This window comes from Simochromis diagramma, unplaced genomic scaffold (genome assembly GCF_900408965.1).
Source record: "Simochromis diagramma unplaced genomic scaffold, fSimDia1.1 OVJJ01000205.1, whole genome shotgun sequence".
NCBI lineage: Eukaryota > Metazoa > Chordata > Actinopteri > Cichliformes > Cichlidae > Simochromis > Simochromis diagramma.
The window spans coordinates 869,695-896,489 of NW_024386782.1; the positions used below are offsets into that span (position 1 = coordinate 869,695).

Below are 26,795 nucleotides of genomic sequence, written 5' to 3' on the forward strand. Positions count from 1 at the left end.
TAGTTGATTTTAAATACGTTGCGTAAACCATCCAAAGTAATGGATGGTGCACACGAGAGGTGAAGAAGAGAGTGCAGGCAGAGAGGAGTGGGTGCAGCCAAGTATCAGGGGTGATGTATGATAGAAGGCCAGCAGCCAGAGTGAAATACAATTTTAAGGCTTACAAGATGACCTGCTATGATGCCATCTTAGAGATCATGGCGCCATCACTGGAAATGGTTACATCAGAGGGGCAGCTCAGGTTGAATGGCTTGGAGACAAAGTTAGTAAGGAAAGGCTGAAATGGCTGGATCATGCAAAGAAGATGGATAGTAGATATACTGATATGCATACATTTGACAAAGGGTGTTGAAGATGGAGCTGCCAGACAGAAAGATTTATCAAGACATCACATATTTGCAAAAATGCTCCGAAGTTTTTGGAGACGTCCATTTTTTGTCATGCTTTGTGGCAGCTTTTGAACATCTGTGACATCTATTAATGTCAAATCTAGCCTTTATTTAACAACATAAGCAAACTCTATGTTACAATAATTGCACAGCCATTAAGGATCAAATCAGTTTCTGAAAAATGTTCTGTTTTTTCTCCCTCTGCTTGCTTCTTACTGTCTTTGAGGCTCGGGACCAGCACTCCTGTTGTTGGACAGAAAGACATCAGTAAGTATTTTGGTTTTCCAATATATTAGCAACTGTCAGTGACATTTATATTAATCAGGCTGAACTTTAATCATACTTTAGATCAGCCTGTTTTACTTATTGTTTTATTTGTCCTGTGGTTTGGGGAAGTTGTTTCTTTACTGATCTTTTCCTGTCTTCTGTTATTAGACTTGAGATATGGCTGCACGATGCTGTTGCTGGTGACTCCAGTTAATTCTACAAGACATGCTGTGTAAGTAAACAAACAACAACAGTTTGGTCTGCATTTCTTGAAAGATCACATCCCCCAAACTTAGTTTAGAGGGTCTACACTGTATATAGTGAAGTCTGCAAGTTTTCTAACAGCAACATTTGTTTTGTTCCCAAATCATTTTGCACATCATTAGAATGAAAGTTATTGGCCATGTTTGCATAGCCCTTTTTAAAATGATGCTTTCATGACATTATTGTATGTCGGGTGGGGGTCAGGGCTATCCAGACTGACAATTGGGACATTGAATGTCACCTCTCCGCTGGGGAGGGAGCCTGAGATTGTGTAAATTGGAGTCTGTTTTATACCAAATGCAGAAAAAAATGTTTTAAGAAAGCAATTAAGTTCATGTTCCAAAAAATATGATAGTTTGCTTGCAGGACACCAGGAGAGATGAGTCCTCCATCACAGATGGTGTGGTCAGTGAAGATGGTCGCCTGCAGGTTCAAGCTCATTGCATCTCCAACCCACATCCACTGCCACTGTACTTAAGGGAGGTTAAAGACTTTCTTCTGCACCTACATTTGGATCACCTCGATCCATGATAGTCATTCAGGCAGTAATGCCTGGACTGGAAACAAGCCATCCTTAAAACATTACAACATTCCAGCTCCTGTGTTGGAATGAAAAACAAATGTGTTGTTTAAATTAGAGACTGCACTTGTGACAGAACAACAAATATTTTTATTTTGATTATATAAGTAAGTACAAAACAAACTTGAGGTAGGCCTAAACTTATTTTCAGAATAATTAGATCTAAGACTGTGTTTCATTGTAAGATTATACCAGTGATGGCAATATAATTGTTTGTTGTTCAGCAGAACAGTGTCCAGTATGTTGGCTGTTATACTTTGTTGTGTTTGAAAATAAAAGTTGGGCTGATTTTAACATCATTACAAAAAGTGTTGTTAATTATTTTTAATCATATTCAGGTTACCACAAATTGTTTTTTCATTTAGTTGAACTTGAAATGTTTGTCAGTAGGTAAACAATTAAAATTGTACAGTCAGAAATATCAAGTTATTCTTAATACTGCAGACTTGCAATGTATAAGTTGTCCTAACAGTCATCTTAAGTAAGCTTTACTTAGTTTTTTTTGAGGCAACGAGTTTCCTCAAATTTTTTGAGTTCTGGGAACTAACAAGGCTGTACAGTGTACTCAAAATGAGTAAGTTGCCCTAACTTGGTCATCTTACGTAAACTTGATCCAATTTTCTTGAGTTCTGGGAACAAATGAGCTTGTACAGAGTACTCAAAATAAATAAGTTGTCCTAATGTAGTCATTTTTAGCTAAGCTTTACTCAATTTTTTTGAGGCAACGAGTTTCCTCAATTTTTTTTGAGTTCTGGGAACTAATTAGATTTTACAGTGTAGCCCCACGGGCCTTAATTGTTGAAATGTGAACGATTTAAATAAGTCAAATCAGTCTTGTATAAATGCCTATGTGATACCAGAGGTCGGGGGTTTCCTTTTTCTATTTTCAGGAAACGTCTCAGTTTTACAGTCCATACAAATAAATATGGTTGTCAGGGTGTCGTTGCTAAGCAACAGCATGAAAAAATATACTCCGAGTGTAAAGATTCAGAGGGAAGCGCTGACAAATGTTTAGCACATCCGGCCCGTAGCGATAGTAACGCTGATGGAGATGACAACATTGATTGTTCACGTGGGGGTTTCTAAAACGTTAACGTCTAATTTTCTAATCAGATATCAGGCAACTCAGGGGTGTGTCCAGGATGGTACGTTGTGGGGAAATCTGAATATTTAATCACAAATAAATACAGTGTAGAAAGTAGGTGGATGATTTTCAGTGTTTAAACATTAGTTTTCATTAAGCAACTTATTTTCCAAGGAGCGAAACACATACTTATATAATTGCCCCAATATAAAAGTCATGTCCCCGCTTAAGTAACACAAAGGTTTTAGGATACCATTATTATCAACATCACGTTGTTAGATGATAATTATTGATTCATTAACCTGTACATCACTTTTACTTTGCTGCTGGAGATTATTTTACTTACTGAGCTATATATTTCTGATTGGTAGTAAAATATACAATATAATAATTAACTACAGCTTTAAAATAAACAGCAGCCTACAAGATTTGCAAGTAAAATAAAAATAGAATATAGAACTATATTCTATCACCAGCCCTATGCTTTTGTCCAGTGACATTATGATTAACAGTACTACAATTATTCAGTAATACTTATGTAGTTATGACCACGTGTGAATAAATACCTGATTAGAAGGAGAAAGGAAAAAAATATTTTTTTTTAATCAAATCTTTTTTTTTTAATTATTATTTTATTATATTTTAGTTGTTTATTTTTATTTACTGCTACTGGGATTATGGTTGATCTGAGCTGTCCTAACTCAAAATGCTGCAATGCAATTTCAAAGTAAGTGGAAACAAGTGATGTTAAATCGAGATTTTGAGATTAATAACCTGAAAATCTGACTTACAGATGGCAAAAATAAGTAAATAAATGAATCAGTCTCTCTCACACATATACACAAACACACGCACATACAAATCAGATTTGGAAACAAGCTTCCATAGCTTATAGCAAGGTATTGCTAATTTCCCAGCCATTTTCTCTTATCAGCTTCTTGGGTTCTGCCACCATCTTTGCCGTTCGTGAAATCTCCCTTAAACTTCAGTCCAAGATGTATTTGAGTGATACTGAAATTAATTTAGGTCAGTGTTCAAAATAGTTAAATATCACGATGGGTGGCAAGTCGTGCTTCTAGAAGGATTCTGGCACAATCAAAAGTGAACTTTCAGGTAGCTCTGCATTTCCAACAAGCATATCATGCTAACAGACTTCACATAGAAAGCTGCAGTCACTCACAGAAGCTTTTCATTATTTTGATTCCCTGCTTTTCATTAGTTTTGCACCAATAAATAGTATTAAACTAATTAGGAAGATTAGATACGAGGGCTCAGAGTAACAGAGCAGTAGCCTGGGTAGCATGGAGGAGGGAGATGAGGAGGAGGAGAAGGAGGATGATTTAAGTCAGACGAGAATAACGGTGCAGACATTTGACGCCTAATTTGGTTTTTTGGGCGGGGAGCAGCTCGTCTGAGCTACTAGAAGATCCAGCCAGGGGGCTGAGGACCTGCAATCGTCGGCTCTCCTACCACTTGCATGTTCTCAGGAGCTGAGAGCAGCAGCAGCAACGAAAAGCAGAAAGGAAACTTCCCGCTGTGGTGTTTTTGCGATCAAGGTAGGCGTTTTGAGAAGTGTACAGGAAAGTTCACAGCACATAGTGGTAGACTTTACTGAGAAGAATTGATTACTTAGTCTACACTTTTATTTTGAAAATCTACAGGCTTTCGACGAATTAGAATTTTCCACCACGAGGAGTAACTTTAAATATCCAGATGTTTTACTAAATATTATCGCGTAGTTCGATTTTTCAAAAGAAAATGTTTGTTATATGTTTTTGAGACTATATAAAAGACTGCAGTGTGGTGTGTTTCTGGTTGGAGCAGGGTGTGGCAAGTGGCACTCCCACTTTACTGTCAATGAATGAACTGCATGAGACTAAAACAGAGCTGTCAAACTTACATGTTTTACTTTACAAAGGGGTTACATTCTCCTTTTACCTGTTCCCTGATATGCCTAAATATTTCTTCTTCTTTTTTTAAGTTTTTCCTTTAATTTTAATTAAGAGATGTGGCTTTTGTTGAGTGGGTCAGTCTCAGAGAAGCAAAATGTGATCCTCACTGTACCTTTTATCAGAAAGATTTTGTGCCTCGACTACTTAGGCATTTGCTGAAAAAATCCTATCAACCTTTCAAAACGCAGTACTCAGTTTTGAATACACTGACATCATGCTCTGACTTGCACATACTGAAACTGTTGGCCAACAGAGTTCATCTTGTTCATCTTGTGCCTCCATCTCTGTAAGTGGATTATAGGTGAAATTGAGTAACTAACGTTGTGTCATGGCAACAAAACAAGGACACCACATGACCTCTCTGCTGGGACACTGAAACATTCGTTTCCTGAACATCTTGACATGATAGTACATCTTGACATTTGTGTGTGCGTGTGATATGTGTAAAACGGCTGTGCAGAGGAGCATGATGCTGTCACATCCTGATATAATCTATTTTCTATTTTCAGCATCTCTTGCAATTAAGGAAGCCCCCCCACCCCACCCCACCCCTTGTGATTTCCATGCTGTGCTGTGCGACGACACTTTTTCCACGCTTTTTTCTCTATCGTGACTATTTTTCTCTCCTTTATTCTTTCCTGATTCAATTCCACAAGTAGCAAAGCAATGGCAGTAGGAGTAGCGGGACTGATTTTTCCATTACGACCCTCCATATTCATTTATTTTGAGTGGTTTACACAAAGCATAATCGGTACCCTGACTCTCAGACTTTTGAACAGGGAGGGAGAAAGAGGACAACTGATGGAAAAGAGAGGGAGTAGCCAGCCACCAAATGAGACCACGAGGAGGAAAGCAAGGAAAGAAAAAGAGAAGAAAAGACAAAACTTGGCAAACATGACAAAGTTACCAGTTGTTCAGCAGCAGCCAGACTGCAGCACATCTGGAACCCATGAGTAACTTGGAAAATTTTTATAAGAAATAGGGGAGGAGGTAGAGAGAGAAACGAGGAGTGGTGAAAGCAAGGGGCCTTGTAGTGACTCAGCCTTCAGCTATTTCACTCCATCACTGTGTTTAAACTATGTGTCCTTCTGTGGCCAAGGCACAGGGCTTCCCCCGTGTTCCCCTCCCTCCTAGGGTGAAGTGAGTCATCCTGAATCAGTTTGCATGGTCTTTTTTTTTCCATTTCTCTCTTTTTGTCCACTTCTTTGTCTTGATACCTCACCACCAGTTTAGATTTTCACCTCCCCATCCATGACTGTGTCATAGATGTTTAATAGGACTAATGTAAACAGGCCTTTTCTCCATGTTTATAACTGTCTCTCTGTGTAAGCTGTGTAAGGAGAGGAGCACTTGTGGAGCCAAGCAGGCAATAGGTGTCATGAGGGGAAGGGAGGAAAGGGAGGAAAGGCAGCCAGTGTTGCCAGAGTGAATCTGAGCTGTGAAATGTTAGCTGTGGAAAAAAAAACAAAACAAGGAAACAAATCCAACCCCCCAAAACACCACTGTAGATCAGCTGCTATATAGAATTTTCCTAAAAGCATTACAGCAAGCACAATGACAGGATATGAACTCTTCTGTAAGTTGACTAATCTTGTCAACCTTGCAGTGCAGTGCAGCTGCCCAACCAGTTGCAGTTTGAGGTAAATTATGTTATCTGGAAAATACTTGCATACAGATCGCTAAAAGCATTTTGTAAGTAATTTTTGGTATGAAGTCTGGAGATAACACTAGTACTAATTATTTTGGGTGGAAGGCTGAGCAATAAAATTGAGCAAACGGTAAGAAGGATGAGGGATAAGTGTACCAAAAGATACAAGGCAAAAACAGCGATGCTGTGTTTTGTATCAATTTGTATCAAGTTAAGTACTTTTCGAGTGAAAACGTTGCATTCAGCTCTGTCATGGGAATTTTGTTTTCTGACATTTTAAAGTGTGCCTAGCTGATTTCCAGCTCTGTAGCTTTGTAAAATTAACAGAAAAGCTGTTTGAGTTCTACCATAGAGCCACTCTCTTCCCTTGCAAACAGAAGGTTTGAACATTTAGTGGGTGGGGCTTCTGAGCCTGAGCTGTCTGGAGCTCGAGCTTTCGTCTGAAAAGGATTACCACTAAAAATGGTGACCTGATTATTTGAAGTGTTGACCACTTTAACATGTGCATCCACCATCGTGACAGTATGACACCCCAACCCCTGTGGATTTGTAATCTTCTGCGTTGAAGCGTCAAGTTTGGCATTCTGGTCATGTGGATGCTGTGGTTAAATCAAACCTTAATTTACAAAATGAACACTTGCTAATCTGAGGAAGACTCAAAGTAGAAATTAATAAGTAAGTTTAAGTATAAACACACTTTATACTGTCACCCAAAAAAGTAAGATTATATATAATAAAATAATAGTGCATTCATTCTCTTCATCATTAAAAATGTTCTTCATTGTCCAAAAATAGACTTGCTCAAACTCGACAGACTTATGAGTTTTGCGGTGACACCCATTCCAGGTCCAGTATGACCACTAATTTATTTTGGCCACTGATAACAAAGTTTATTGCTCAGTAATTTGTAATTATCATAAACCTGATGTTGGTTGAAGCCAATTATATTCAGTCTTGCATTAAAGCAACAAGGTGTCTCCAACAAAAAGCACCATGTTTTTCAATTACTGCCAAATGAAAGCAAAAAAGTTATGTGACACATTCTGTCTTTGAAATTAGAGGTCTTATAGTTTTTTCTAGTCATTGTAAAATGCTAGCGTCAGCTCTTACCCCAGGTGGGTGTAACTTAACTGAAAGCAGCTCTGTAGCCAGCTGAAGAAGTAGTGACAGGCAAGTAGTGATATACTTGTTGGACTAAATCTTACATTTCCAGAAATATTTCTAGAAATATGAACTGTAAACTTTTTAACCACTGACAAAAATATTTTAAACTACATTAAATATTCTAGTCAAATATAAAATTTAATTAAAACACCTTAAAGATATTAGATATTAGGATCAATATAATTTTGCTTGGTGCTATGTTACACTGAACTTTCTACCCAAAAAAGGAGAGGACAAAAAGACTTCAGCTTTCCTTAGACTATATTCATAGTTTAAATTCAAAATTGCACTGTACTTGCGACACTGGGAGTGGGTGTGGAACGAATAGGCCACATTTGCAACACGATGACAGACAGGGGTCTGAGGAGTTTGTAGCATAACACCCATCTCTGAGGACATTACTATTGAGCAATGTCTGAAAGGAAGAGGCTGCACTTGGTACTTCAATTCTGTTGTGAGAACACGTCTGGAGCTTGTATGAGACATAAACTACCAGAGAAATTAAAATGGTGTGTTCACCAGCTGATTTGACCAGATGTGAATGGGCTGTGACCACAGTGAACTCATTATTTGCAGTTTCGAATTGGGTTTTTAGGATTTGAGTTGTTGTTTAAGTCATTCATGAAAATACAACGGTAGAATTGTTCCACTCAGAAACTGGTATGTAGTCGGATGAACCCTGTTTGCGCAAAGGTTTCTGGTCTTGCATAGTTGTCTCTTATATTTCATCTAGAGCCATAAAAAGTTGCATGAGACTCTAAAACACCACTTACTAATCATTATCTTTTTCTTCTTACAGATTTGTCTGCTTGACAGAGGAAACTCCCACAAATAAGAGGAAACTTTTCTGCTTCTCTCATCGCCCAATTCACCTCTCATCATGGCAATAGTCCTCCACTCCAGCCCTCTGCTGTGGACACGGCTGGCAGCCCTGGCTTTCTCCTGTGTGGCATTCTCTGTGGCCGTGCATGGTGCCCAACTCGGGCACGGCACTGGAGACTGGTGCATCTTCTGCTGGGCCTTCAGCTTTGCCGGCACTCTGCTCGTGATTCTGGTGGAGCTCTTCGGCTTGCAGACCAAAGCCCCTGTTTCCTGGAAGAACTTCCCTATCACCTTTGCCTGCTACGCTGCCCTACTCTGTTTGTCCGCCTCTATCATCTTCCCACTCTACTTCCTCAAGGGTTTATCGGGCTCCAGTTCGGTCCGCGACTACCGTATCGTGGTAACCGTCTTCTCCTGCTTGGCTACCATTGCTTACATAAGTGAGGTGAGCATCAGCAAGGCACGTCCGGGTGAGGTGGCCGGCTACATGGCCACAGGACCTGGACTATTGAAAGTCTGTGAGACCTTCGTGGCCTGCGTCATCTTCGTCTTTGTGAGTGACCCCGTGTTGTACGACCGTCATGATGCACTGAAGTACTGCATGGCCGTGTACTGCATCTGCTTCATCCTGTCAGCAGCCATCATCCTGCTCTGTATAGGCGAGTGTACCGGGTGCTTGCCTTTCCCGTTCCCCCGGTTCCTGTCAGCCTACGCCATGCTGGCCGTGGTCCTCTACCTGTCAGCAACCATCATCTGGCCTATCTTCAACTTTGACCCCAATCACGGTGGGAACAAAAATAGGCCATACACCTGCAGCTCACAACCAGGATTGTGTTTGTGGGATAAGCGCATGGCAGTGGCTGTACTCACCGGTGTCAACTTCATCCTCTACCTGGCAGACCTCATCTACTCCACCCGTCTAGTATTTGTCAATGCTTAAAAAACAGGAAATCACGCTAGCAGTATGCTCCAAATAAAATTTAATTTGCCCACTTTGACAAAAGCTTTGGAATTGCTGTCTCTTTTATTGCTACAAGCAAATGGTGGCATACTCAGTCTAGCACTCTGATCACTTTAATGGTATCACTTGAGGACAAGCCGTGATAGGAGACTAGAGAACAAACTTTAGCATGATAGCACAGCTGAGACAAATCCTGTGTGACTCAATTTGTTGTTTTAAATTTGCCCTTAAAATGATATGATTTGACTTTTGCTAGAACTAGACAGAAGGAGAAAAGCATGCCCTATGGTCCAAGCTGCCCTAACTGTGCAGTGGTAAATACGGAAATGCATTTAAAAAAAAACAAAACAAAAGAGAGTGTGCTCAAACCATGAATGAAGCTTTTCATAGGTAGAGATTGACATATTCGGCTGGTCAAAACACAGATCTTGTGCTCTTTTTGGCCCGAAATGTTAAAAATTAGCCCTGAAACCTTGCCGAATTTAATTTTGTGTGAAGTATACTGCATGACTGAATTTCTTAGAGAGAAAGTGTGTGTGTGTGAGAAAAAGAGAGAGAGAGAGAGAGAGAGAGAGAGAGAGAGAAGGGAGGAGTTGGAAGCAAGTTAGTGGTTGTGTCTACACATACAACAATATGACTTTCTGTTCATGTATTGGGGCATGTAAATGGCAAATATTTGCTTCCAGTCACCCAAATAGACTCTTATCTTTTATATAGAGACCTGAATGTGATTGCTGGAATCTGCTGATATTACTCAAAATTTTTAATGGTAGATCAGTTCCCATTTTTATACAGAAAATACATTTTTCATGTATGCAGGGATGCTTTGGATAGTAGTAATCTACCAACAGATTTCCCAAAAGAAGGCATTTACATGCTGTGTTCATGTAAATAAGACAGAAAAATAAAAACAAAGCTAATGTTGAGTTTTTGTTTGATACTTTTGGCAGAGTGTATGTCAAAAGTGTATATATAAAAAGAAAATCAGTGAACATTTCAGATTAACTGTTACAGAAAATATTGCAGTGCCATGTGACTGACTTTTGTGGCCTTTTTTAAAATGGCATCATTAAACTTCATTGCAGTACACAAAGCAGCTGACAGGGTTGCATCAGTCAGTCATTTCTTTAAGTTCATATCCCAACAATTCAACCACTTAAAGAAGTGATGAATTGGTTTACATGATGTTAAAGATGATTGGTAGGCTAGCTTTTGCTCTTGTTATGGAATGTGCATATCTGTGAGCTATAATCTATTGTAAGAACATATATGGATTTAAAGAAACAAAAAAAAACATATAGTCAAAGTGCACGTATTAATGTTTTCATTGTGTGTTTATATTTCTGGTGTCTCCAAATATCCAAGAACCTACTAATGCTGGTCCCTCACAGCTAAGGTTATATTCATTACATCTATTTGTTTTGTACTGCTTATAGAAATCTAATAAAAAGGTTTCTCTCAGTCTAGATGATCTTAGGATTGTAGTCTTTACATTTTTTATACTTTGCTGTTCCAAGTGTGGAAACCGCATCAGTGTTGAAGGAAAATGTATTCCAGTGTTTCAATAAAACCACATGATTAACAGATGTTTGTGTGTTACTTTCATGTTTTTATGCTTTGGTTTAGTCCCCATATGATCCAATTTGAACATTTTATTTAACTCTAAACTTATTTTTAGCCACCCTGTTGGTGTAGCTCCTCTTCTTAGTCAAGGCTGAAAAATGCCGTCTATTAGAAGCTGCAAAATCTGGTATAGATATTTAATATTAAGTGTGTGACACACACACATAGGAAAATAACTGGTAAATAAGTAGGTACCTGTCCAAATGGAAACAGCCAGGGTTTAAAGCAAGAGCCCAAAAAAATCAATACCTTCAGTGGCAACACGGGGCTGGCTCCAAAAGTGAGTCCCACAACCAACTCTAATGTTAATACCTCCACCTTTCCAGCCAAAAAAAAACAGCGTGTTGGTCTAAAGAGCTTGGAAAGAAAGCAACTGAACTTCTTTGAGTTTCTTGAGTTTCTATTCAAAACTGAGGTGAAACGCCATTGTAATGGAGAATGTCACTTTAAGAGGGATGGACTTGACCTCCTGACTATGAATAATGAAGATGATAAGGTGCTGACTCTATGAATCCACAATCTCAACAGGGTTGTCCGATAAGAACAGATGGCTTATCCACAAAATCCACTGCCACTCAGGTATCTGCCGTTCACTCATTTATTTAACAAGAATCTGAGGTACACATCCATAATGTGAGTGAGGGGATTTAACAGGCTGTAAAATGCTATATGCCGTGTGGTGAAGTGATGGTGTGGTTTCTGTTGGAAAGAACATAAAAGTCTTCCATGATTATGTGAACAGAGTGAATTAAATGTGTAATACAACAATACAAACAATACTGGGTAGTGGAACGTTCAACCAAAATAAGGGAGTATCAACAAATGCTAATTTTACTATTTACATAAATCCTAACTAGGCACTTTACACTATAGCCAACATGAGAAATTAGTGACGGTCCCTTAATGACCGCATGGCAGAGGCTGCTTGGGCAGTAACATTCGGTAAACAAAGTGTGCGCCAAGGATTTAAACAAGGGAGGATAATGGCTGCAGCAAAGAACAAACAGGATAAACACAGAAACTTACAGTCTCATGGACGCACACTGCTAACAGCACAAGGAACGAAAATCCACACGGTGAGTAAAACTCTACTGACTCTCCCCACCTGCAGCTCCGACCGAACTCTGCGTCGAAGTGTGTGCGTAATGATGAGGTAGAATTGTGTCTTCTGATTGGTGAAGAGGATGGGTTGCCTCACCGCTCATTGGCTAGTCGGCAGCTGTATGCTGATATATTTACTTGGCAGATGTGGCTCTGTTCGTCGGTTCAGCCGACGGGCTGGCCTTTTGTACAGCCGCCCCCAACTTTGCGGAGAAAAGGTGCACTTCACTCAGGAAGGTCAGGCAGTAGACTCCGGTGGAAGAGCTGTGAGTCTGATGAGTCGAGCCACTGGTCGGGTGTATGTCTTGTCTCCAACCTGTATCTGAACTTTCCGAACCCTGCCATCTGCTCCAGGGATGACTTGGATGACCTTACCAACTGGCCATATGGCACGAGGGAGCTGCTGGTCCACAATGAGAACGATAGTGCCAACAGTCAACTCATCTCTTTCCTGCTGCCATTTATGTCGCATCTGGAGTGAAGGTAGATAATTCCGGATGTAGTGGATCCAGAATTGATCCGCCAAGGCTTGACACTGCCTCCACCTACGACGGCTCAGGAGTTCTGCTTCTGGGTAGACGACCTGTGGCATACTGGAATCAGGCCGCCCCATCAACAACATGTTGGGAGTGATTGGATCAGCATCTGCTATGTCTGAGGAGACATAACCTAGTGGCTTAGAGTTGATGATGCTCTCTACCTTGCTGAGTATTGTCCTAAAGACTTCCTCAGTGACATGCTGCAAGCCGAGAATGGTATGCAGCGCAGACTTGATGGAACGAGTCTCCCGTTCCCAGGAACCACCGAAATGTGGAGCCTATGGAGGGTTGAAACGAAAATGAATCTGCTGGCTGGCCAACTGTGACTTCAGAGCTGAGCCGAGGGCATTGAAAGTCTCCTGGAGTTCAGAGCTACCACCTTTGAAGTTGGTACCTTGATCCGACAGTAGTTCGAAGGGCTTCCTACGTCTCGCGATGAAACGACGCAGTCCCATCAGGAATGAGTCAGTGTCCATGCTGGCAAGCAGATCAAAGTAGACTGCATGGGTGGTTAGGCATTTGAAGATGATCCCCCACCGTTTCTCGGTACGCTGCCCCATCTTGACAAGGTATGGACCAAAGCAGTCCACCCCAGTTGAATAGAAGGCTGGGCGATGAAGTCTTAAACTGGATGAGGGAAGGTCAACCATCTTGGGAATGACCGGCTGACTGCGCCACCTCCTGCATTCAGGACAGTTGTACTGGTGCTTCCGGACGGCCTCTCGTCCTCGAAGTATCCAGAACCTGCGCCGGAGCTCAGCAAAGACCCTCTCGGAGCCTGGGTGAACAAGCCTGCGATCACAATCCTGGATGATGTGCTTTGTAATAAGATGCTGAGGGTCAAGAACGACAGGATGCAAGATGTCTTGACTGAGGGTTTCACATCTGCGAAGCCCCCCCCCCCCACCCACAGGGATCAGTTGAACCTCTGGGTCATACTAAGGAGCTAAGGCAAGTAGGCGACTGCTGGCAGCTACCGGTTTGTGAGATGACAGCCGAACAAAATCTTCAGGAAAACTGTCTTCCTGTACCTTCCGGAGGAATGCTAGTTCTTCTTGCCAGTAATTCTCTGCTGTGGGTGTCGAGTCGGCAGCTGTCCCACGGACAGCTCGAACGTAATCTTCCAGCAAGTCCTGGAAGCCACCGAAAGAAGCAACATCAGAAGCTATCCTTCCGCAGCTCTGATGAATCATCAAGGGAAATGTGGTTCGGGAGCTCTGGGCAGTATGATGCCATCTGCCAGAGAAAAGGTGGGCTCCGGCGCCACCGATGATGAGCGGTGAGCTGCGAGAGCAGTAATCCCCGAGTGATGTCGTCGGCAGGATATCTCCACAGGCCCCCTTCAGTTAGCTCTTGAATATCTGGAGCCTGGGATTGGGACTGGAGCCAGTTCAAGACTGTAGTGGAGTCTGTCCAATAGACAATGCTTGAGATACAAAGGGTGAGTCCCCTCTTGAGAACGGCAGCAAGCTGGGCTCCCACATGAGCAGCACAGAGCTCCAACCTCAGAATGGACTGTTGACGGACGGGAGCAAATCGAGATCAGCGCGGCTAGGAAGGCTACCTGGATTCCCCCCATATGATCTTCCGTCCGAAGGTAGGCTACAGCTCCATATGCCTTCTCAGATGCATCGGAGAATATGTGGATGCTCTGCTTGCAAAGGGATAGGTCTGTCTCTGGCTGCACATAACAACGTGGCAGGGAGACATCAGGGAGCTGAATCAATTCACTTTCCCATGCATGCCACAGCTTCAGCAGGTCAATTGGCAGATTCGGATCATCCCAGTCTCTCCTTTTCCACCAGAGATGCTGCACCAGGATTTTGGCCCGAGTGGTGTAAGGAATGAGGAGGCCAAGCGGATCATACTGCTTGGCCAGAACCCAATAGATGTTGCGCATTGTGGGCTCCACCAACTGCTCGGTGTGCCAAATCTGATATCTGAGCTCATCAGACTGACAGTGCCATTGCAGGCCCAGAGTCCGCTTTGGTACATCAGTCCCATTGGGGGAAAACCACAGTTCACTGCTCTGTGAGTCTGATCCAGGTGGCATATGACTGATGAGTTCTGGGTAGTTAGAAGCCCACTGTCGTAATTCGAAGCCACTGGTGAGCAGCAACTGCTGGATTTTGTTGACCAGTTGCTGGGCTTCGGGAAATGATGCGAAGCTCTGGAGGAGATTGTCAACGTAGAAACATTTCTCTACTGTGTGACGGGTATCTTCGCTGGGGCTGCTGTGATCCAGAACGTGCTGCTGCAGAGCATTGGTGGCACAGCAGGGATGTCGTCCTGAAAGGCAACACCTGCCATTCGTAGACATCTGGTTGCCTCGTGCAATCCATCTCTCCAGAGGAAACAGGAAAGGCTTGTCCTGAGTCAAGAGGTGGACCTGGTGAAACATCCCCTTGATGTCACTGCTCACCACAATGGGATACTCCCGGAAGCGAAGTAACACACCCAGGAGCATCCAGCCCAGGGTAGGACCAGCTAGGAGATGCTGATTCAGGCTGGTACCATTGTGCACAAAAGAACAGTTGAAGACAATGCGATCCTTGCCATTATGATGAACCATGTGGTGTGGTATGTACCAGGTGTTGCCATCTATATCCATGTCCGCGATGGTCAGTTTACTCACATAGCCTGCATCCACCAGCTTCTGAATTTCCTGGTTATAGGTGGCTGCTCGTACAGGCTTCTTCAGGAGGCGCTTCTCTGTGGCTCGCATGTGACCCAGGACAGAGTCCTTAGTGGAATGAAGCAGGACTGGTTCCTCTTTCCACAGCAATGGGGCGGCATATCGGCATATCTTCTCCTCTAGCATCTTGACAGCCATGGTATCTTGTTTTGAACGTGTGGCCACCTTCTCATTCTGGTATGGGAGAACATCCATCTGCCAGAGCTTGGCTACATTACTGAGAAGTTCAGCACTGGGAGTCAGGGTGCTTGTGAGTAGACACTGAGGAGTGGAGGCTTGATGTAGAAGAACCTTGGCTGGACCCTGCAGAGTCCAACCCAGCCGTGTCTTGAGTGCAGCTGGTCCTCCCCATGGACCCAGATGTACAGGCTCTATTGGAGTCAGGAGATGTGGGTAGTCAGAGCCAATCAGCAATAATGGTTGAGCTTGGTGGAACGAATGAAGTGGAAGACCTCGCAGGTGGTGGTAGGACCTTTGCAGTGCTGGATGTGAGTGTTTGGCGAGCCCAAGCTCAGTGGCAGTGAATGCTCTTTGGATCCGGAACCATTTCCGAGGGCTATAGAGAAGGAAACGGAATGTCCTTCCACCGTTCTAATGTTTGTCGGATGGTTCAAAGCGCCAACTCCTCCCTCATTCCCTGAAGGCCCAGCTCTTGGGCAGCACTGTGAAGAAGGATTGTGCGCTCTGACCCATCATCAAGGATGGCGTATGTCTCTAGCTTCCTTTTGCCGTTGTAGAGGCACACCCTGACCATTTTCAGTAGCATGCAAACTGGTCCCCCAGGTTGGTTCAACGTAGTACGTGATGGGTTGGACTGCTTCCTCCGCCGGTCTGTCAGAGCTAGTGGATCGTGATGCATTAACCTCATGGAGTGTCTCCAAATGCACCTGACTGCATTGCATCTAGCTTTCAGGTAGCATTTCGCCTCTGGATGGTCCCTTCCGCATCTCCAGCACCGCTTGCCTGTCTGAATCCAAGACAACTTCTGCTCTGTATTGAGCTTCTTGAAATTTGTGCACTGATTGAAATTGTGCTGAAGATTATTACAGAAAGGGCAGAATTTCTTTGGCTTCCCCAATTTGGAAACTGGACGTGATGCCTGTTTCGGAGGCTCTGGTCCTTTAGCAGGAGGGTCGTAGCCCAATAAGACGGTTGTGGTTGCCGCTGTAGATCTCTGCTTGGGTCTGGCACCCTTCCCACAATCCACATGTGGCTCTCGAGGTTGCTGAGGCTGATGGAAATACACATCATCATCTTGGATGCGGACTTCATATTCAAGCCACTCTGCCAAATCTGCTAAGGTTGGGATGGGTGTCTGAAGAGGATTGATAAACCGCTTAAACTGCGCTCGAAGACTGTGTGGCAGTTTGGACAGCAGTCTGGTAACGTGTGACCCACACTCTAGTTCTGCTCTCCCCTCTTTCCCAAGCTGTTCCAACATTCCCACGAGACCCCTCACTTTGAGGGCGAAAAGACGGAATGCTCGGCTGTCACCACTCCGTGCCAGAGACTCCGACAACACGTCTAAGATCAGCTGCAGGGTAAGTTTGTGAGGTTGACCATACAGCTCTATCAGAGATGACATGGTCTGCCTGTATGGGTAGCGGCTATTGCTGTAGGAATCGGCAATCAGGAGGGCGTCTTCCAACTTGAGGTGATCGACTAGGATCTGGTACTTGAAACGTTCAGTTGCATCATGAGGCAGGATATTGTCAAGTGCCATCTGCAAACGAGCGAACTGGCTGGGGTCATCAGAGGTGAAGTATGGAATGTGTGGTGTTGGTCCCCGGTATACGGTCTCTGTACTCGGTAGAGGTTCGTGCTGACCATATTTCCTCCAGTCTTTGGAATCAGTTGGCGGCTAACGAGGCGGGTCCCCAGTCATCTCCCAGAAGCTTTCTGGTTGTTGGCGCTGAAAGGTGTATGGCTCTGCATATTCAGGGGTGACCTGCCTCTTCACCCATGCTCCAGGGCCATACTCGTCCTTCACGTTAATTTTCCTGACCTGTTCAGTCACAGGAAGTTGACTGTACTGATAAGGTGACGCACGTCTGAAAAGAGCTGAGGCTGCTGCACTAGCAGGAATTTCTGACACCGGAGGTGGTGGAACAGGGAATGGCTCAGCACTCTGAGGATCAAGTGGAAGTGATGCCTCTGGCCAAGGTAAATCCTGTATGTCATCCTCTGGTATGTGAAAGGAAGGCACAGTGTGTGAGTAGTGCCTGGAGGCATGGTCAGGATGAGGAGACTGAGGCATGGAATCAGTCCACAAGGACTGCCTCTGGTCCTGGGTACTGGGGGCTAATGCAGAAGGTTGGGGAGCCGGCAATGTCTGGAGGGCTGAGGACCGGAGAGAGAGAGAGCACCAAGCAGTGTCTGAACCTCTCGTCTGAGCTGATTATTATCTTCCTGCATTTCTCTCAGTGCTGATAATACCACGTCTGAGGTGCCATGCTGAGAAGTGCTTTCGGTTCGGTATGCATATATATCGAACAATACAAAATATTTAATTTATTTTATCAACTTTTGTTCTGACCATGTGTGTGTGTGTGTATATATATATATATATGTATATGTATGTATGTGTGTATATATATACATATGATGCATGTACCCATCACCTCTCTTCTCAGAGATTCCTTTCAGCTTTGTGCTGACCCCAGGGTGTGAATCAGTGACAGCGACTGTAAATTTTTGACCACTGGAGGCTGCAATTCTGTTATGCGAACAAGTCTGGAGCTTTCATGAGACATAAACTACCAGAGAAATAAAAGATGGCGCGCTCACCAGCTGATTTGACCAGATGTAAATGGACTGTGATGGGTTTGACCACAGTGAACTCATTATTTGTAGTTTTGCGTTTTCAGTATTGGAGTTGTTTTAGCCATTCATGAAAATACAAAGGCATCATTGTTTCACTCAGAAATTATTATGTAGGAGGACTGACTCTCTTTGGGCACAGACTGCTGGCCTCACATAGTTATAGCTTGTATTTCATCTAGAGCCATAAAAAATTGCACGAGACTTTAAAACACCACTTACAAATCATTTTCTTTTTCTTACAGTTTTCTCTGCCTGACAGAGGAAACTCCAACAAATAGGAGGAATCTGTTCTGCTTCTCTCATCGCCCAATTCACCTCTCATCATGGCAATAGTCCTCCACTTCAACCCTCTGCTGTGGACACGGCTGGCAGCCCTGGCTTTCTCCTGTGTGGCATTCTCTGTGGCTGTGCATGGTGCCAGGACCATCCCCATCATCGGAGACTGGTGCATCTTCTGCTGGGCCTTCAGCTTTGCCGGCACTCTGCTCGTGATTCTGGTGGAGCTCTTCGGTCTGCAGACGAAAGTCCCTGTTTCCTGGAAGAACTTCCCTATTACCTTTGCCTGCTACGCTGCCCTACTCTGTTTGTCCGCCTCTATCATCTTCCCACTCTACTTCCTCAAACATTCCACAGGCCCCAGTACGATCCGCGACTACCGTATTGTGGCAGCCTTCTTCTCTTGCTTGGCTACCATTGCTTACATGAGTGAGGTGAGCATCAGCAAGGCGCGTCCGGGTGAGGTGGCCGGCTACATGGCCACAGGACCTGGACTATTGAAAGTCTGTGAGACCTTCGTGGCCTGCATCATCTTTGTGTTTGTGACTGATCCCGTGTTGTATGACCGTCATGATGCACCGAAGTACTGCATGGCTGTCTACTGCATCTGCTTCATCCTGTCAGCAGCCATCATCCTGCTCTGTATAGGCGAGTGTACCGGGTGCTTGCCTTTCCCATTCCCCCGGTTCCTGTCAGCCTACGCCATGCTGGCTGTGGTCCTCTACCTGTCAGCAACCATCATCTGGCCTATCTTCAACTTTGACCCCAGGCATGGTGGGAATAGAGATAGGCCATACAGCTGCAGCACAGAATCGGGGTTGTGTTCATGGGATAAGCGCATGGCAGTGGCTCTACTCACTGCTATCAACTTCATTCTCTACCTGGCAGACCTGATCTACTCCACCCGTCTAGTATTTGTCAATGCTTAAAAAACAGGAAGTCAGGCTAGCAGTATGCTCCAAATAAAATTGAATTTGCCCACTTTGATAAAGGCTTTGGAACTGCTGTCACTGTTACTGCTGCAAGCATACTCAGTTTAGCACTCTGGTCACTTTAATGGAATCACTAGAGGACAAGTCGTGGTAGGAGGCTAAAGAGCAAACTTTAGCATGATAGCACAGCTGAGACAAATCCTGTATGACTCGAAATTTACCCTGAAAATGATATGATTTGACTTTTGCTAGAACCAGACAGAAGGAGAAAAGCATGCCCTATGGCCCAAGGTAACTGTGCAGTAGTAAATATGGAAATGCATTTTAAAAAACTCAAAAGAGAGTGTGCTCAAGCCATGAACGAAGCTTTTCATAGGCAAAGATTGACATATTCGGCTGGTCAAAACACAGATCTTGCGCTCTTTTTGGCCTGAAACTTTAGAAATTAGCCCTGAAACCTTGCCGAATTTAATTTTGTGTGAAGTATACTGCATGACTGAATTTCTTAGAGAGGAAGAGAGAGAGAGAGAGAGAGAGAGAGAGAGAGAGAGAGAGAGAGAGAGAGAGATGGGAGGAGTTGGAAGCAAGTTAGTGGTTGTGTCTACACATACAACAATATGACTTTCTGTTTATGTGTTGGGGCATGTAAATGGCAAATATTTGCTTCCAGTCACCCAAATAGACTCTTATCTTTTATATAGAGACCTGAATGTGATTGCTGGAATCTGCTGATATTACTCAAAAATCAATTCCCATTTTAATACAGAAAATACATTTTTCATGTATGCAGGGATGCTTTGGATAGTAGTAATCTGTCAACAGATTTTCCAAAGGAAGATTCAAAAAATGCTGTGTGCATGTAGAAAAGACAGAGTGGAATAAAAACAACGATAATGTTGAGTTTTTGGGTTCTAGCAATTAGTCTTTTTTTAAGTTCATGATATCAACACTTCAATGATTTAAAGAAGTTATGAATTGGTTTACATGATGTTAAAGATGATTGGTAGCCTAGGTTTTGCTCTTGTTATGGAATGTGTGTGTCTGCGAACTACAATCTATTGTAAGAACATATCTGAAAAAAACAAGGAAAGCATATAGTCAAAGTGCACGCATTAATGTTTTCATTGTGTGTTTATATTTCTGGTGTCTCCAAATATCAAAGAACCTACTAATGCTATGTCAGTTTGTGTGGTACTGCTCATAGAAATCTATTAAAAAAGGTTTCACTCCGTCTACATGCTCTTAGGATTGTAGTCTTTACATTTTTTATACTCTGCTGTTTCAAGTGTGGAAACCGCATCAGTGTTGAAGGAAAATGTATTCCAGTGTTTCAATAAAACCACATGATTAACAGATGTTTGTGTGTTACTTTCATGTTTTTATGCTTTGGTTTATTTAAAGCTCCTGTATGGTCCAATTTGAACATTTTATTTAACTCTAAACTTTTTTTAGCCACCCTGTTGGTGTAGCTTTGTCATGTCACAATGTGAGTCAATCCCCTTGTAAGTTAAGACTGAAATATGTCAAAGTTTATTAGAAGCTGCAGAATCTGGTATAGATATTTAATATTAAGTGTGTGACACATACACATAGGAAAATAACTGGTAATATGAGTCAATAAATATACACATTTACCTGTTACAATGGAAACATCCAGGGTTTAATACAAGCTTGTATGACATAAACTACCAGAGAAATAAAAGCTGGTGTGTTTACCAGCTGATTTGACCAGATGCAAATGGGTTGTGATGTGTTTGATCACAGTGATGTCATATTTGCAGTTTCACTTTGTGTTTTCACCATTTCATTTGTTTTAGCCATTCATGAAAATACAAAGGCATCATTGTTTCACTCAGAAATTATTATGTAGGAGGACTGACTCTCTTTGGGCACAGACTGCTGGCCTCACATAGTTATAGCTTGTATTTCATCTGGAGCCATAAAAAGTTGCATCAGACTCTAGAATACCACTAATCATTTTCTTTTTCTTACAGTTTTCTCTGCCTGACAGAGGAAACTCCAACAAATAGGAGGAATCTGTTCTGCTTCTCTCATCGCCCAATTCACCTCTCATCATGGCAATAGTCCTCCACTTCAACCCTCTGCTGTGGACACGGCTGGCAGCCCTGGCTTTCTCCTGTGTGGCATTCTCTGTGGCTGTGCATGGTGCCAGGATCATCCCCGGCACCGGAGACTGGTGCATCTTCTGCTGGGCCTTCAGCTTTGCCGGCACTCTGCTCGTGATTCTGGTGGAACTCTTCGGTCTGCAGACGAAAGTCCCTGTTTCCTGGAAGAACTTCCCTATCACCTTTGCCTGCTACGCTGCCCTACTCTGTTTGTCCGCCTCTATCATCTTCCCACTCTACTTCCTCAAAGGTTCTATGGGCCCCAGTACAATCCGCGATTACAGCATCATAGCAGCCGTCTTCTCCTGCTTGGCTACTATTGCTTACATAAGTGAGGTGAGCATCAGCAAGGCACGTCCGGGTGAGGTGGCCGGCTACATGGCCACAGGACCTGGACTATTGAAAGTCTGTGAGACCTTCGTGGCCTGCATCATCTTTGTCTTTGTGACTGATCCCGTGTTGTACGACCATCACCATGCACTGAAGTACTGCATGGCTGTCTATTGCATCTGCTTCATCCTGTCAGCAGCCATCATCCTGCTCTGTATAGGCGAGTGTACCGGGTGCTTGCCTTTCCCGTTCCCCCGGTTCCTGTCAGCCTACGCCATGCTGGCTGTGGTCCTCTACCTGTTAGCAACCATCATCTGGCCTATCTTCAACTTTGACCCCAGGCATGGTGGGAATAAAAATAGGCCATACAACTGCAACACACAATTGGGGTTGTGTTCATGGGATAAGGGCATGACAGTGGCTGTACTCACCGGTGTCAACTTCATCCTCTACCTGGCAGACCTGATCTACTCCACCCATCTGATATTTGTCAACGCATGAGAAACAAGAAGTAAGGGTAGCAGTATGCTCCAAATAAAACTGAATTTGCCCAGTTTGTCCAAGGCTGTGGAACTGCTTTCACTTATACTGCTGCAAGCAATTTGACTTTTGATAGAGGCAGACAGTAGGAGTTTTTAATGGCAGATCAGTTCCCATTTTAATACATTTTTTCATGTATACAGGAATGCTTATTATTTGGATAGTAATAAGCTATCAACAGATTTTCCAAAAGAAGACTCAAAAAATGCTGTGTGCATGGAAATAAGACAGAGGAACAAAAACAAAGATAGCATTGAGTTTTTGTTAGATATTTTTTGCACTATGGATACCCAAGAATAATTTTGGCATGCAGAGTGGAGCAGTCAGGGAATAGTACATGACCTGCTCTACCTCCTCAGCTACAGCCACCCTGATGTGATGCTGTCGTGTCAGTATGGACCAAAATTGAGGAATGTTTTCAACACATTGTTGATGTTATCTTTATATGTATTTAAGTAAATTATGGCAGTTCTTAAGGACAAAGGGCATTCAACCTGGGACTAGCAAGGTATGCCTAATAAAGTTTCCAGTGAGTGTATGCTTGCAGTTTAGGATTCCTCAGGATTGACTGTTAAAACTGATTTTCATTCATCAAATTCATGATTGTCCACTGAAATAGATGCAAAGCACCACGTTTTCCTAATCACTCTTCTGAAACCTGATTTTCTGTTAAACTCTGATCTCTAATTGTGCTGAATGTTCACAAAGTATATAAATGAATTAACTAAGTAAACTAACTGTCAATCAGCATCAGCTCAAAACACCACCTCTGTTCTCAGAGAGACTCCAGCTTTGTGCGGACCCCAGGATGTGAATCAGTGACAACTGTGATTCATACCAACTGTAAATGTTTGACCACTGGAGGCTACAAGGGGGGCAGAGTGGAAACTATGAATATTTAAGTTGCCTGTAAATCTATCGTCAGGAAATAAGACAGCGGTGACGCCCAATCGAGACACAATGACTTGTACATTATTTTTCTAAAGGAAATGTTGGATATTCTGGTCTGGGAATGTGGTGCTGTAGCTGCTGGCAAGATCAGAGTTAATAGGGCTTTACCATAAATCAGGAACATGATGACTCAGCTTCAACCAGCCTAGACGGTTTTTAAAGTTTGGTTTACAGCATATATATGAGAAAAGTGGTCGGTAGATAAATAATATGAAGCTAAATTAACAGCTTTGTGTGATTAACCATGTTTATCATCCTGAGCAATATATCGTCATTAATGTGGACAGAACACAGAAGACTTTTTATGTTCTCTTTATACCAGAAATGTCCCCTTTGGGATTTCAATTATACTGAAATTCGTGATCATCAAAATGTTGTTCTGCATTTTCTCTGTCATGTCACTTCGATGTTTTACCTGCACAGAATTTAACAAAAAAGACTCTTTACTAGGTCATCTGCTAATAGAGGAAAAGGACTCTGAGCTCATGCAAAAAAAGAGAGGTCAAGATGTTTACCAGTCTAGTCACGACTTGACTGGAGGCCAATCCTGGTCCAACTTCCTGCATGATGTAGTAACTTAAAGCCAGTATTGCTAAACGCTGATCAGTGTCTGGATTTTAAATGAAGGAGAAAAGAATAACTGTACTATTCTGCATTAAAAAACACCTTTGCTGCAATGGTTTAGGGATTTTTAAAGACTTAAAAATCTGTTTTGAATCAACAGATAAAAACAAATCAGACCCATCTTACTACTTTGATTTAACAAACGTTTCATTTCTGATGTGTCTAAAAAAGTCATTCAAACATTTCAAAGTCCATTTTTGCATATTTTCATTTTAATAAAAGAAATATTGTGCAATCTGCAATAATTAAACATTACACATCTTAACTCTCTTGTGTTTGTGTGTGTGTGATTTTTTTACTCCATCTCGTATAAGTTTCATTTATAGGGACAAAAGTCCTGTGCAGATCAGCTTCCTTACCCTACGTTACTAAATTAATTCTTGGCCATCCCACTCTGACTCACAGGAAGAACAAAGAGTAAGTCAGCAGCACTACAATAGCTTGATACAATCTCAACTGAAAGAGGCCATAGAAAGAACTCTGTCTCTTACGCAGCATCATGTTTCCACTGGAAGAGCAGACGTGTTGTTCCAAACACTGCCAAGAGTTAAATGTGGAACAACAAGCACTTGAATGACAGCACAATACCTAACTGAGAACATGTGGCTAATTAACAGAGACGCACAGATGTGCTGAGAGCCTGAAATGTGCAGCAGTGCTGACATGCATACATTCTCATCTTCCTGAAACTGCTTGTACACAGCCTTCTGCTTGGCCCGAACCTGATTTCTTCCTGATTTTTAATGGCTAATAGCTGGTCAAGCTGTGTGTGTGTGTGTAACAAATTAAGTAATTTAAAGAAGTAAGTTTCCCAATATGCTCATTTGCTTTCAACATGTTTGTGTCCTCTGACTTTACACTGACCCTTTGCCGTGTTGAATTTAGCTTCTTACTGCACAGTCTCATATCATCTTTTTATTTTAAAGGGGAAATTCAACACTTTACCACACATAAAAATCAGTGTGTTATAGAGCCTGTAAAGCACCAAGTCGTGTTTTTTATCAAAGGTTATGTGATGTCAGTCAAGAAACAGTCAAACACGAGACCCCCTCATAAAACCACAATTTGATCTCTTTTTACTTCCATTGGGGGCTCAACAAAAAGTGAAGATGGTGATCAAAAAGCTTTAGAAATATTCTCTTCTCACTTTGTTACTTTTTTTTATGCCAAACAAAGAGACTGATGTCTGCAGTCCCTTATTTATAGGTCAGCCTAGCAAGTAGCCACCCGTGTTCTTCTCAAGAGCATTTAACAGATTATAGCACAAGGTCCAAAGTAATTGGAGACATTTAGATGTATACTTACATTATAAACCTTATAAACTTAAAAGGTTTATGATGTAAGTATAAACCTTATAAGTTTATAGGAGATTAGTTAACATATTGTGTGTTCCAAACACCCCTGCTGATGAAACCTCTTTATAAGGAACAGGCAATGAGAAGGAAATTCGGGTAAAGGGAGAGGAAAAGGAGCTAACATTTGTTGTTATCAGAAGGTTTATGAACTGCAAGTGAACAGTGGAGAGGGGCTCCACCAAGGCCCAGCATAAGATAAACAAAGAATATTTAAACAGTGACTCATTCAGAGCTACTCTAGTGGAATCTAAGTGCAAAAATATGAAGCTGAAAATGAGCATAATTGGTCCTCTTTAACTCTATCTATTGTAATGTATTTTACATTGAAAACAGAGCATTCCTTTATTAGTACATTTTGCAGCTTAGCTGAATAGGTAGATCTTTTTGGATGCCTGCTCCTTTACTTTTCTGCCATAATAAAGCTTGGGTAAGATAAGGCTGCCTCAGATGCAAAATGCTTTTTCTTCAGTGGTCTAATGTGATTTGTCTTCACTGTATTTTGCAATCCAGTGCAGATGCCGATCTAAAAGGCTATCATTAGCATCAGCATTAGTAAAATAGCAAATTAGTGTGCTAAACACATGTTTTCGTGTCAGTAATGGCAGTATTTAATCTGAGATTGCATAGTTGTTACTTGTGCCTGTCCATAGTAACAAAATCATAGTGATACACTACTTTTGACTAATATAAAAAAAATGCAAAGGACTATAAAACAAAACTTTCCACTTTAATCGGTTACCTTCATGCTTTGTTTTCTGCCAGCTTTTGTGGTTGACAGTGTATCAGAGTCTGAATCTGACTTTTGTGATACTTTAGTAAGAGTTCAGCCTCAGTCACGATTATAGTTACTCACAAATATTAGCTAAGCTTGTAAACATTAAACCTATTAATCATCAGCTGTCTCGGTGTGAGCACACTGCCAGGAACTTGTTATAGATTAACAAGAACTAGCATGATTATAAATACAGTCAGTGGAGCATTATTGGCATTAAAACCAGAGCCTGTAGGCTGCTTTGTCACATTAACAGCAGGCAGCAGGCGGATTGCTATATTTGTTTCTCACATACTTGAGGATCCTAAAATTGGATTGCAGCTGCGTTTACTGATGAACTCGGCTAGGGGTTTCTACAAAGACAAAAGCTATGTGAACCTGCATGTGTCGGTCAGGCTGGCCAGAGCTCAGTCTCTTATGTTTGAGATTATACCTCCCCCTGGTGAATATCTGTGTGATTTCATGTGACAAGATTAATCTGTAGAACAACAAAACAAGAGTCACTGTAATGAATATTATCTGTGGTGACCAGGGAGATCAGGTGAAAGTTAAAAACCCTTTACTGTAGTAAAGCTGAGTCAGGTATACAGTAAACAGGTGGAAAAAACCCAGGAGAAACAAGCAAAGAAAAAAAAAACAGAGACAAAATTGGGTCAGAGACAAAAAGGAAGTCTAACATGAGGCGAGGATTACCGGAAAACAGTGCGTGCACAATAATGAGGACAATGTGGCAGATGACAGGGGAAGACAACAGGACACGGGTGGAGTATACATTTCTCAGTTTTCACTTCTTTCATTCCTTTCCTCAAACCCTCTCCTCACATCTTGGTCCCTCCCATCATAGATGCAAGCAACAGAACAAAATGACACAGCCTTCCTTTCCGGAAGTCGTTTTAAAGCCATATCAATTACATTTGGAACAGCTGTATTGTCTGTTTTTTATGATCTCAGATGTGACAGTGTTTAGACAACCTTTA

The 26,795-nt window shown here is 42.4% G+C and overlaps 3 protein-coding genes and 2 long non-coding RNA genes across 5 annotated transcripts; 4 read left to right on the forward strand and 1 right to left on the reverse strand.

The window, feature by feature from the left end:
* Positions 1-432: 432 nt before the first annotated feature.
* Positions 433-1,795, forward strand: LOC120723373. Its single transcript, XR_005693729.1, has 3 exons — positions 433-656; positions 825-888; positions 1,287-1,795. It is a non-coding gene; the product is annotated as an uncharacterized LOC120723373 (long non-coding RNA).
* A 2,175-nt stretch (positions 1,796-3,970) lies between these two features.
* On the forward strand, positions 3,971-10,715 carry LOC120723409 (myeloid-associated differentiation marker homolog). The gene is made up of 2 exons (XM_040014844.1): positions 3,971-4,140; positions 8,148-10,715. The coding sequence occupies exon 2, from the start codon at positions 8,229-8,231 to the stop codon at positions 9,108-9,110; it is 882 nt and encodes a 293-aa protein (XP_039870778.1). The 5' UTR covers positions 3,971-4,140; positions 8,148-8,228; the 3' UTR covers positions 9,111-10,715.
* Positions 10,716-12,753: 2,038 nt separating this feature from the next.
* Positions 12,754-20,470, reverse strand: LOC120723439. The gene is made up of 3 exons (XR_005693753.1): positions 20,357-20,470; positions 17,529-17,530; positions 12,754-12,766 (listed from the first exon to the last, which is right to left on the reverse strand). It is a non-coding gene; the product is annotated as an uncharacterized LOC120723439 (long non-coding RNA).
* Positions 18,184-19,175, forward strand: LOC120723420 (myeloid-associated differentiation marker homolog). The gene has a single exon (XM_040014854.1). The coding sequence runs from the start codon at positions 18,236-18,238 to the stop codon at positions 19,115-19,117; it is 882 nt and encodes a 293-aa protein (XP_039870788.1). The 5' UTR covers positions 18,184-18,235; the 3' UTR covers positions 19,118-19,175.
* Positions 20,471-20,845: 375 nt separating the features above from the next.
* Positions 20,846-24,002, forward strand: LOC120723428 (myeloid-associated differentiation marker homolog). Its single transcript, XM_040014861.1, has one exon. It carries the CDS (start codon positions 21,196-21,198, stop codon positions 22,075-22,077), a length of 882 nt encoding a protein of 293 aa, XP_039870795.1. The 5' UTR covers positions 20,846-21,195; the 3' UTR covers positions 22,078-24,002.
* Positions 24,003-26,795: the final 2,793 nt, after the last annotated feature.

What these genes read in the sequence shown, in the direction of transcription:
- LOC120723409 (XM_040014844.1), top strand. Translation starts at nt 8,229, where the DNA reads ATGGCAATAGTCCTCCACTCCAGCCCTCTGCTGTGGACACGGCTGGCA.
- LOC120723420 (XM_040014854.1), top strand. Translation starts at nt 18,236, where the DNA reads ATGGCAATAGTCCTCCACTTCAACCCTCTGCTGTGGACACGGCTGGCA.
- LOC120723428 (XM_040014861.1), top strand. Translation starts at nt 21,196, where the DNA reads ATGGCAATAGTCCTCCACTTCAACCCTCTGCTGTGGACACGGCTGGCA.